The sequence below is a fragment of the Aegilops tauschii genome, chromosome 2, assembly GCF_002575655.3.
Source record: "Aegilops tauschii subsp. strangulata cultivar AL8/78 chromosome 2, Aet v6.0, whole genome shotgun sequence".
NCBI classification, from domain to species: domain Eukaryota; kingdom Viridiplantae; phylum Streptophyta; class Magnoliopsida; order Poales; family Poaceae; genus Aegilops; species Aegilops tauschii.
Window position 1 is genome coordinate 17,955,974 of NC_053036.3, and position 13,069 is coordinate 17,969,042.

General features: G+C 45.7%; 1 protein-coding gene across 1 annotated transcript; it reads left to right on the top strand.

Moving 5' to 3' along the window:
• Positions 1-1,491: 1,491 nt before the first annotated feature.
• On the top strand, positions 1,492-3,155 carry LOC141040622 (bidirectional sugar transporter SWEET6b-like). Its single transcript, XM_073506739.1, has 5 exons — positions 1,492-1,571; positions 1,708-1,924; positions 2,050-2,211; positions 2,756-2,875; positions 2,994-3,155. Exons 1-5 carry the CDS (start codon positions 1,492-1,494, stop codon positions 3,153-3,155), a joined length of 741 nt encoding a protein of 246 aa, XP_073362840.1.
• The last annotated feature ends 9,914 nt before the right edge of the window (positions 3,156-13,069 follow it).

The window sequence follows — 13,069 nt, forward strand, 5'->3', positions numbered from 1 at the left end:
GACAATTATCATGAACAAGGAAATATAATAATAACCATTTTATTATTGCCTCTAGGGCATATTTCCAACATATAGGAGTTACATGACCATCTTGAAGTACAAAAGATAGAATAAATCCTATGCTATCCTATACTTTCTAAATAATCACTATACTCAATAGCAGTAGTGTTGACTGGGTTAGGAAGATGGAGGAAGAGGTCTGCTAGAGGGTGGAGAACCTTTGCGAAAAGGGAAACCGGTAGACATCACATCATATAGCGGGAAGCCGATGACTTCAATACGTCAATATTAATAGTAGAACCTTTGAGTTATTTGGGACAGACCGGAATAGCTATTTGATACACCTTCACGACCTGGGTGGAAGAATTTGTTAGAATTTGCTCATTGGTACAACAAAAAACTCGTGGCCGCATGATGTCTATCCCCTGCAACCGCACTACGGTGCAGCGTCCGTCGCGGCACATCAGGCTCGCCGCGCTGCAGTAGGCCCTTGGAGAAGGCCACCGACTGCAAGCAACACCATTCCCGTGCCTCCAGGCCACCTCCCGCTGCTGTCGTAGCGCTTGTCTTCTCTCTGCAAGCTCCTTGGGGGAGAGGACGGTTATGTAGGAGAACGTCATGGGGGTTGTTGCAATGGTGTAGAATGCTCGCTGGTTATAGGCGGAGGAGGCATGGGGCGGCACAACCTTAGAGGAGAGAGGACCGATATAGATAGGACTTGGTGGAGCGATTTGTTTCTAGGTTGTAAAAAACGCGGTTAAAAAACGGAGAGCAAGAGTTGGGTTTTTTTAGGATAAAAATCGTTGAGGGGGGACGTTAGGGCGTTTGATCGATGGGGAGCGAGGTAACCAAAGGAAACAAAATGACCTACAGGCTCCACATTAATAGTAGAAAGATAATTGTATATTACTCCCTCGGTCGCATAGTGTCAAAACGCTTTTATATTTAGTCTAAAAAAATGCTCTTATATTATGGGATCAAGGGAGTAGAGCACAAACAGCACTTCATGGCCTCCGGTAACACGCGTGTTGGGCTTCCGGAGTCGTTGGGCCGACTGGGTCGGTCTTTGGCTTTGCAGTGTCCTTGGGTGACGCCGGCTGGGTTGGTGTTGGTCCTTGCTTCTTTGCGTACGACTGTATGGGGGTTATCCGAGTAGGAGTATTGTTACGTGGGAGAGGAGCTAGCTTCTAGCTGCGTGATCCTTTTTCGTCTGGAAAAAGGACGCGGGCGAGGAAGACATCGACACGGCCGTTGAATGAGAGCACGGCCGGAGAGGGAGTTCAATAAGGACTGAACCCAAATCAAACCGTTTAACCTACCCGTAACCATATCCACATCAGATATAACTTGGGGAAGGCGAAGGGGAACCCCCTGCTATATAAGTTCGGCCACCCACGCCCCAAACAAATCAGAACCAACCTTCCTCAAGTCGTGTCTTCCCCCGAGCAATCGAGTTGTGTTCCCGGCGATCGATCGATCTAGCTGAGCATCATGGTTTCCGCCGATGTGGCCCGCAACATCGTCGGCATCATCGGCAATGTCATCTCCTTCGGCCTCTTCCTCTCCCCTGTGTAAGCCCTCACCCCTGCTTCCATAGTCTCGTCTCCCTCTTGTCTAATCTGTATACATCGAAGGTGGTCGTGGCTTGTGGGTAGTAGCTAGCTAGGGCATGAATCTGATACTTGTTTTCTGCTTGTACGTACGCAGGCCAACGTTCTGGCGGATCTACAAGGCCAAGGACGTGGAGGAGTTCAAGCCGGACCCCTATCTGGCGACGCTCATGAACTGCCTGCTCTGGTTCTTTTACGGGCTCCCCATCGTCCACCCCAACAGCACCCTCGTCCTCACCATCAACGGCATCGGCCTCGTCATCGAGGGCGCCTACATCATCATCTTCATCATCTACGCGGCCAAGAACACAAGGGTACCTACGTGCCACCCTCCTAATGCCCCTCATCCGGCCTACTGTCTCTTTTCGGCGTTAGTTTCTGTACAGAAGATCCTCCTGCATGCCCTAACCCATGCCATGTGCCTGTGCTGTGCGTGCAGTGGAAGATGCTCGGCGTGCTCGCCATCGAGGCAGCGTTCATGGCTGCCGTGGTGGCCGGTGTGCTCGTCGGCGCCCACACCCATGAGAAGCGCTCCATGATCGTAGGCATCCTCTGCGTCATCTTCGGCTCCATCATGTACGCCTCCCCGCTCACCATCATGGTACGTACACCACCCCAACTTATGGATCGTCGACCCGTGATCTTTGATAACCTCTTTAACTTGTTAGTTCAGGTGGCTAATTATTCTGCGTTGTGCACGTATGGTGTGGTAATGATGCGTTGTCTAGAAAAATACCTGCCTATAATTTATTTTTAAAGTTCTAATGGATGCTTTTGACAGACCTTAATTTGTTAAGTAGTATACCTTGTTTGTTGTTGATTCTGCTTGAAAATCTATGCCATCTAAAAGATGCACCCACCTTTCATGTTTTAACGTTGGTGCCAAAACCCTGTTAAAAAAGTCCGAATTGAGTTGTTCACCTCTCACGCACCCAAGTTCTTCTACACTATGCTACATCATATATTTTTAATCAAAAAAGCCTACGGTTTATTTCTACCTCAAGGTAAACTTCCTTTACGGGTGAATTACTAGCTCAGGCTAATTGTTAATTACAGACGCTTTTACCAACTTACGAGTGTACTAAATACTAATATAACTCAAAAATTTAAGATGAAAGTAGTAACATTGTACTGCTTATTTGCAGGGTAAAGTGATCAGGACCAAGAGTGTGGAGTACATGCCATTCTTCCTGTCGCTGGTGAACTTCCTCAATGGCTTGTGCTGGACGGGCTATGCGCTCATCAAGTTTGACATCTACATCACGGTATGTACATACACATACATATTGGAAATAAGAACTCGCAAACCCAGCCAGACATACAATCAAGAACTCCTCAGCGCGGATTGATCTAACTGTTATGTCCCCTTTAAATTCTGTGCAGATCCCCAATGCCCTCGGTACAATCTTCGGCCTCATCCAGCTGATCCTGTACTTTTACTACTACAAGTCGACCCCCAAGAAGGGCAAGAACGTTGAACTTCCCACTGTCCTCACCAAAAACACCGTTACCAGCGGCAACGTCTCCGTCACCGTTGAGAAATAAACTTGGCTTCGTCTTTAGCCCTGAAGATTTTGAGTAGTTAATACCGGATGATACTTCAACAAGTTGATGTTAATTAGTACTACTTTTTGTTAGCTATCAGAGTCTTAGATTGCCTTTAATTTCGTGAACCATTGTCGTCTGTCCGAGACTACTAGTGCAAATTACAAGTGTATATAAATACCAATGCAGCTGAGTTATCCCAGAGATATATATTATGACACCATGTATGCTTGCCTGTTTTCAATCTGCTCTTACGTGATGATACGATTGATTTGTTAATTACAGCGTGTGATGGCTTTGTTAAATTAAATTATTCAATATCCATGATGTGTTTGTATTATGTTTCGGGCAAGGTCCTCTTTTGTTCTGCACAAAAACACCCAAAGGGCATCTTATTGGTGATGCAACTTGAACCTGGTGTGAGCGAAAAGGAGCTAATTTTTTTTAAATAATACATTTTTTTATTAAATTACAGAAATAATACGCCGAAAATATTATTTTTAAAAATAATACACCGTCGGCCCGCTGCAGGCTGACTGGGCCTAATCGGCCCACAGCAGGCCGACTGCGGGCCCGGCTGGCACGCGGCGGCCTCTGATTGGTCGGGCCACATCGCGAGGGGGAGGGATTGGGCTGTCGGCGTGGTGCGCCCCTGTCGGCCTACCGCCAGCCGATCGGCCAGCTGCTGGCCGACAGGGTGCTGCCACCTGACGCGCTGGCCGGCCCGTGCCTTATCCTCCCCTTCCTCCCTTCTTCTTCTCCCCTTGCTCGCTTCTTCTTCTGTTCTCTGTGTTCTTCCCTTCTCCTCTCTCTACAGAAAAATGCCACCCATTTATACATCTAAATGAGCAAGATTTTCGCGATTTTGGCACCGTGAATGGATTCAACTCATTTAGGGCAGCCAAAAGAAGTCTCGATCTACTGATGGGGTAGCTCGTGGTGGTCGTGGTGAGCATTTTGGTGGAGGTGGTGATGAAGTTGCGGCAGTGTGGTGGAGGTGAAGCTGTTGTTCGTCGTTCTTCGTTGGAGCCGGAGCACCGGCAGTTTTTCGTTCGTCGTTCGTCGTTCGTCGTTCGTCGTTCTCCGTTCGCACGCACGCTTCAAGGGTATATTTCAGCCCATATTTTATTTTTCGTAGGTGCTCCGGTAGTATTTGTTAATATGTTTCGATGTGAAATAAATTTTGTGTGCGATTATTGTTATTTGCCCCGGTAGTATACGTAAATATATTTAGATGTCAACTAATTAGTTGTGTAAAAATGTGTAGTTGCTCCGGTAATAATCCGTACTATATGTGGATGTCAAGTAATTAGGAGTGTAAGTATTTGTAGTAGTTCCGAAAAAAGGTCCGTAATATAGGCAGTCCAGTCAAATATATTAATCTGTCAATATTTGTAGTTGCTACGGCAAATATTCGTAATATACTTGTAGGTGTGTGAATTGTATTAGTTTTTAGTGGGGATAATAAGTTGTTGCTTAATACTTGACACGTACACAGGTGCGTGATAAGAAGTTGGAAACATGAATAAAAAGTTCGAAAGAAGAGACAAGATTTTTTTAAAGAGTTCGGGTCGGCATGTGCACAGCATGTCAGTGTGATGGAAATCTAACAAGCAAACAAAAAAGGGAAAAGTACAACTACATGTTAAAAAACGTTTCAGTCCGTATCCGATGCCAAATTGAAGCGGATTACACGCTAACCTTTATTCTGCGTATTTTCTAAAGTCCATTAACTAAAGTACGTCTCAATGCCACACTGTTTTTTTTAAACTGCCACGCTGTAGTTTAACCCATAACAAGCAATAGCACCCCGCTAATGCCTCAACGTGGGCCTACTAACAAAAAAACTTCGGATAAAAACTTGTTTGCAACGAAGAATTTTACATGATCGTAGAAAAAAGACGCATACCTTTTTCTAAATTATTCTTAAAATAGATTAAAATAAAAAAATACATCAACATGGGCCTATTTATTCAAATAAACTGAATTATCATATTTGTCGGTTATATTACGGACCGTAACTATAATCTATTATTATATTATTATTAAAACAAGAGTCAAGCAACTCATCATAATCGTCCACATAGATTAAATTATATTGATCGTCAAATTTACTATGGTCCTGGTAATATATAGACATGTCTAATACTTGTATTTCGTTGTTAAAAAAAAATAGGTGAGTCGAGATGTCCGATGTAGTGAAGTTGAGATTTTACTATGGTCCTGGTACTGTCCAAACAAATGAGTTGGGAGCAGATCTGAGTGAATTTACTCACATAGAGGTGGCAATGAGCGCACCACAAACATGGTCTGTTAGTCAGTTGAAAGAATGGATTGCGGCAAGTTTAGGTCTTGATACTGAAACACACACCGTCGGTGTTCATGCATTGTGGACACGGTCAAGTTCAAAAATTTACTTTTATTTGAGGCCAATAGAGGGAGACTCCGATTGGGTGCGGTGGTTACAAGGTTGTGAACGAAGGGGATGCAATCCTGTTGCTTTAGTGCTTCCCGTCGTGAAGGAGGTCACTGCACATGAAGGCGAGGGTGGCTACGAAGGACAGAGCAGTCAGGTAGAAGGAGGAAATGCTTATGGTTACGAACAAGGACAGAGCAGTCAGGTAGAAGGAGGAAATGCTTATGGTTATGAACCAGGGCAGAGTAGTCAGGTAGAAGGAGGAAATGCCGATGGTGATTACAATGGCGAGGTGGACGCTGACGAGGTAGATGGGCACATGCAGAACCAGATGGAAGAAGAAGACAGCGATGTTGAAAGGGGTCATGCCGGTGATTCTGACGAGTCAGATGAAGAAGAAAATGCAGAGGAGGTCCCGAATCCTGCATGGTGGAATCATGACTTATCATCTGCAATGACCGTGAATGATGGACATGATTCAGCCTGGCAATATCACCAGAACAATATTGCGACGGGTGCTATGTATCCGAACAAGCAAGCCCTAAAGGATGCAATAATTAATTGGGCAATGTCCACGCAAAGGGTTTTCACAGCTCAGGTGTCCAGTCAGAAATTCCTGACAATGGTATGCAAGAACGCAGATTGTCCCGCCAGGGTGCACGGCTTTCTCCCTAAGTATGGCACAAGTTGGGTGATAAGTGACTTAGTTAATCACACTTGTCTTATTCCCTGCATCCCTCAAGATCATGCCAACCTTTCACCCACGCTTATTGCTCGATTGTTTTACGATGAGATAGTGCAGGGCAAAGCTATGGAAGTGAAGGCAGTCCAGACAAAAGTCTTCGCCAGGTTCAAGTACATAATTTCTTATGGCAAGGCTTGGAGGGCTAAGCATGCAGCGCTTGAGAGGAGATTTGGTTCTTATTTTGATGCATATGACTCTGTTGTCTACCTCCACCACACCCTGCAGCAGCGGAATCCAGGCACCTATATCGATATCCAAGACATGTTCATGGCAGAGTTCCCAACTGTGAGGGTGTTGCATCGTCTCTTCTTCTCTTTCGGTGTATGCATCGAAGCTTTCAGGCATTGCCGACCGGTGATATGTGTTGACGGTACTTTTCTCACAGGCAAGTACAAGGGTCAGATCCTGACAGCCATAGGTCAAGACGGCCAAAATCAAGTCGTCCCACTGGCATTTGCTTTTGTGGAGAGGGAGAACATTGAAAGTTGGACATGGTTCTTCAGGCAGTTGAAAATATCAGTTGTGAAGGAGAAGCCCAATGTGTGCATCCTTCATGACAGGCATGCAGGTATACTCAGTGCGATAAGGACACTGACAAACCCAGGCCCTGAGGAACAAGTTCCATGGCAGGACTTGCAGAGCCGTTGGTGCATGCGCCATCTGGGGGCTAATTTCTTCTCGCAGTTTAGAAATAAGAACCTGATGAATCTGTTCAAAAAACTCTGCAAGCAAAACCAGTTATGGAAGTACAATTTGATACGCGACAGACTTAATGTGTGCACGCAGAGACACATGAGGGACAGGAAAGCTGCAAGAGATGCAGCGGTGAGGGCACATGTTGAAGCAGTAGCTGCACAGTTGGCAACAGGAACAGCGGCCGTGGAGGAGGAGCCTGTTGGGCTATGTGACCTGCCAGGCTTTGACCCACCTGGTACTTCGAGCAGTGGATAGAGCATGAGCCTCTGGAGAGGTGGTCTTTGCTACATGACACACATGGAGCAAGGTACGGTGTCATGACAACGAACCTCGCGGAAACATAATACATGTGTGAATACATAGACAAACAGAGTGTCACTAGTATGCCTCTACTTGACTAGCTCGTTAATCAAAGATGGTTATGTTTCCTAGCCATAGACATGAGTTGTCATTTGATTAACGGGATCACCTCATTAGAAGAATGACGTGATTGACTTGACCCATTCCGTTAGCTTAGCACTCGATCGTTTAGTATGTTGCTATTGCTTTCTTCACGACTTATACATGTTCCTATGACTATGAGATTATGCAACTCCCGTTTACCGGAGGAACACTTTGTGTGCTACCAAACGTCACAACGTAACTGGGTGATTATAAAGGTGCTCTACAGGTGTCTCCAAAGGTACTTGTTGGGTTGGCGTATTTCGAGATTAGGATTTGTCACTCCGATTGTCGGAGAGGTATCTCTAGGCCACTCGGTAATGCACATCACTATAAGCCTTGCAAGCATTGTGACTAATGAGTTAGTTGCGGGATGATGTATTACGGAACGAGTAAAGAGACTTGCCGGTAACGAGATTGAACTAGGTATCGAGATACCGACGATCGAATCTCGGGCAAGTAACATGCCGATGACAAAGGGAACAACGTATGTTGTTATGCGGTCTGACCGATAAAGATCTTCGTAGAATATGTGGGAGCCAATATGAGCATCCAGGTTCCGCTATTGGTTATTGACCGGAGAGGTGTCTCGGTCATGTCTACATAGTTCTCGAACACGTAGGGTCTGCACGCTTAACGTTACAATGACGGTTATATGAGTTTATGTGTTTTGATGTACCGAAGGAGTTCGGAGTCCCGGATGAGATCGGGGACATGACGAGGAGTCTTGAAATGGTCGAGAAGTAAAGACCGATATATTGGACGACTATATTCGGACTTCGGAAAGGTTCCGAGTGATTCGGGTATTTTTCGGAGTACCGGAGAGTTTCGGGAATTCGTATTGGGCCTTAATGGGCCGTACGGGAAAGAAGAGAAAGACCCCAAAGGGTGGCCGCACCCCTCCCCATAGTCTAGTCCGAATTGGACTAGGGAGGGGGGGGGCGCTCCCTTCCCTCTTTCTCCTTCTCCCTTCCCTTCTCCTATTCCAACAAGGAAAGGAGGAGTCCTACTCCTGGCGCGCCCTCCTCCTTGGCCGGCGGCCTTCCCCTTGCTCCTTTATATACGGGGGCAGGGGGGCACCCCAAAGACACAACAATTGATCATTGATCTCTTAGTCGTGTGCGGTGCCCCCCTCCACCATATTACACCTCGATAATATCGTAGCGGTGCTTAGGCGAAGCCCTGCGTCGGTAGAACATCATCATCGTCACCACGCCGTCGTGCTGACGAAACTCTCCCTCAACACTCGGCTGGATCAGAGTTCGAGGGACGTCATGGAGCTGAATGTGTGCTGAACTCATAGGTGCCGTGCGTTCGGTACTTGATCGGTCGGATCGTGAAGACGTACGACTACATCAACCGCGTTGTGTTAACGCTTCCGCTTTCGGTCTATGAGGGTACGTGGAAAACACTCTCCCCTCTCGTTGCAATGCATCACCATGATGTTGCGTGTGCGTAGGAATTTTTTTGAAATTACTACGTTCCCCAACATGCACCAGCCCATAGATTGAGCGCTGGAGCTTGCATACTTTGTTAGCATTCTTAGGATCGACAAAACCTTCCGGCTGCATCATATACAATTCTTCCTTAAGGAAGCCGTTAAGGAATGCCGTTTTGACGTCCATTTGCCATATTTCATAATCGTAGAATGCGGCAATTGCTAACATGATTCGGACGGACTTCAGCTTCGCTACGGGTGAGAAAGTCTCATCGTAGTCAACCCCTTGAACTTGTCGATAACCCTTAGCGACAAGTCGAGCTTTGTAGATGGTCACATTACCATCCGCGTCCTTCTTCTTCTTAAAGATCCATTTGTTTTCTATGGCTCGCCGCTCATCGGGCAAGTCAGTCAAAGTCCATACTTTGTTTTCATACATGGATTCTATCTCGGATTTCATGGATTCTAGCCATTTGTCAGAATCCGGGCCCGCCATCGCTTCTTCATAGTTCGAAGGTTCACCGTTGTCTAACAACATGATTTCCATGACAGGGTTGCCGTACCACTCTGGTGCGGAACGTGTCCTTGTGGACCTACGAAGTTCAGTGGTAACTTGATCATGATCGTCATCATTAACTTCCTCTCTAGTCGGTGCAGGCACCACATAAACATTTTCTTGTGCTGCGCTACTTTCCGGTACGAGAGGGGTCATCTCATCAAGTTCCACTTTCCTCCCACTTACTTCTTTCGAGAGAAACTCTTTCTCCAGAAAGGACCCATTCTTGGCAACGAAGATCTTGCCTTCGGATCTGAGGTAGAAGGTATACCCAATGGTTTCCTTAGGGTATCCTATGAAGACGCATCTTTCTGACTTGGGTTCGAGCTTTTCAGGTTGAAGTTTCTTGACATAAGCATCGCATCCCCAAACTTTAAGAAACGACATCTTAGGTTTCTTTCCAAACCATAATTCATACGGTGTCGTCTCAACGGATTTCGACGGAGCCCTATTTAAAGTGAATGCGGCAGTCTCTAAAGCATAACCCCAGAATGATAGCGGTAGATCAGTAAGAGACATCATAGATCGCACCATATCCAATAGAGTGCGATTACGACGTTCAGACACACCATTACGCTAAGGTGTTCCAGGCGGCGTGAGTTGTGAAACAATTCCACATTTCCTTAAGTGTGTGCCAAATTCGTGACTCAAATATTCCCCTCCACGATCTGATCGTAAGAACTTTATTTTCCTGTCACGTTGATTCCCAACCTCACTCTGAAATTCCTTGAACTTTTCAAAGGTCTCAGACTTGTGTTTCATTAAGTAGACATACCCATATCTACTTAAGTCATCAGTGAGGGTGAGAACATAACGATAGCCACCGCGAGCCTCAACGCTCATTGGACCGCACACATCAGTATGTATGATTTCCAATAAGCTGGTTGCTCGCTCCATTGTTCCGGAGAACGGAGTCTTGGTCATTTTGCCCATGAGGCATGGTTCGCACGTGTCAAATGGTTCATAATCAAGAGACTCCAAAAGTCCATCTACATGGAGTTTCTTCATGCGTTTGACACCAATGTGACCAAGGCGGCAGTGCCACAAGTATGTGGGACTATCATTATCAACCTTACATTTCTTGGTATTCACACTATGAATATGTGTAACATCACATTCGAGATTCATTAAGTATAAACCATTGACCAGCGGTGCATGACCATAAAACATATCTCTCATATAAATAGAACAACCATTATTCTCGGATTTAAATGAGTAGCCATCTCGCATTAAACAAGATCGAGATACAATGTTCATGCTCAAAGCTGGCACTAAATAACAATTATTGAGGTTTAAAACTAATCCCGTAGGCAAATGTATAGGTAGCGTGCCGACGGCGATCACATCGACCTTGGAACCATTCCCGACGCGCATCGTCACCTCGTCCTTCGCCAGTCTCCGCTTATTCCGCAGCTCCTGCTTTGAGTTACAAATATGAGCAACCGCACCGGTATCAAATACCTAGGAGCTACTACGAGCGCTGGTTAGGTACACATCCATAACATGTATATCACTATACCTTTGGTATTGCCGGCCTTCTTATCCGCTAAGTACTTGGGGCAGTTCCGCTTCCGGTGACCGTTTCCCTTGCAATAAAAGCACTCAGTCTCAGGCTTAGGTCCATTCTTTGTCTTCTTCCCGGCAGCTTGCTTACCGGGTGCGGCAACTCCCTTGCCGTCTTTCTTGAAGTTCTTCTTACCCTTGCCTTTCTTGAACTTAGTGGTTTTATTCACCATCAACACTTGATGTTCCTTTTTGATCTCCACCTCCGCTGATTTTAGCAATGAATATACCTCAGGAATGGTCTTTTCCATCCCCTGCATATTGAAGTTCATCACAAAGCTCTTGTAGCTAGGTGGGAGCGACTGAAGGATTCTGTCAACGACCGCGTCATCCGGGAGATTAACTCCGAGCTGAGACAAGCGGTTGTGTAACCCAGACATTTTGAGTATGTGTTCGCTGACGGAACTATTCTCCTCCATCTTACAACTGTAGAACTTTTCGGAGACTTCATATCTCTCGACCCGGGCATGAGCTTGGAAAACCATTTTCAGCTCTTGGAACATCTCATATGCTCCGTGCTGCTCAAAACGCTTTTGGAGCCCCGGTTCTAAGCTGTAAAGCATGCCGCACTGAACCAGGGAGTAATCATCACTACGCGACTGCCAGGCGTTCAGAACGTCTTGAGTTGCTGGGAAAACAGGTGCATCACCTAGCGGTGCTTCAAGGACATATGCTTTCTTGGCAGCTATGAGGATAATCCTCAGGTTACGGACCCAGTCCGTGTAGTTGCTACCATCGTCTTTCAGCTTGGTTTTCTCTAGGAACGCGTTGAAGTTGAGGGCAACATTAGCATGGGCCATTTGATCTACAAGACATATTGTAAAGATTTTTAGACTAAGTTCATGATAATAAAGTTCATCTAATCAAATTATTAACGAACTCCCACTCAGACAGACATCCCTCTAGTCATCTAAGTGATACATGATCCGAGTCAACTAGGCCGTGTCCGATCATCATGTGAGACGGACTAGTCATCATCGGTGAACATCTTCATGTTGATCGTATCTGCTATACGACTCATGTTCGACCTTTCGGTCTCTTGTGTTCCGAGGCCATGTCTGTACATGCTAGGCTCGTCAAGTCAACCTAAGTGTATTGCGTGTGTAAATCTGGCTTACACCCGTTGTATGCGAACGTTAGAACCTATCACACCCGATCATCACGTGGTGCTTCGGAACAACGAACCTTCGCAACGGTGCACAGTTAGGGGGAACACTTTCTTGAAATTTTAGCGAGGGATCATCTTATTTATGCTACCGTCGTTCTAAGCAAATAAGATGTAAAACATGATAAACATCACATGCAATCAAATAGTGACATGATATGGCCAATATCATTTTGCTCCTTTTGATCTCCATCTTCGGGGCGCCATGTTCATCATCGTCACCGGCATGACACCATGATCTCCATCATCGTGTCTTCCTGAAGTTGTCTCGCCAATTATTACTTCTACTACTATGGCTAACGGTTAGCAATAAAGTAAAGTAATTACATGACGTTTCAGTTGACACGCAGGTCATAAATAAATTAAGACAACTCCTAGGCTCCTGCCGGTTGTCATACTCATCGACATGCAAGTCGTGATTCCTATTACAAGAACATGATCAATCTCATACATCACATATATCATTCATCACATCCTTCTAGCCATATCATATCACATGAGACTTTTACGTGGCTGCTATAGGTTTGTAGCAAGAACGATTCTTACCTACGCCAAAACCACAACGTGATATGCCAATTTCTATTTACCCTTCATAAGGACCCTTTTCATCAAATCCGATCCGACTAAAGTGGGAGAGACAGACACCCGCTAGCCACCTTATGCAACTAGTGTATGTCAGTCGGTGGAACCTGTCTCACGTAAGCGTACGTGTAAGGTCGGTCCGGGCCGCTTCATCCCACGATGCCGCCGAATAAAGATAAGACTAGTAACGGCAAGTAAATTGACAAAATCAACGCCCACAACAACTTGTGTTCTACTCGTGCATAGAAACTACGCATAGACCTAGCTCATGATGCCACTGTTGGGGATCGTAGCAGAAATTTAAAATTTTCT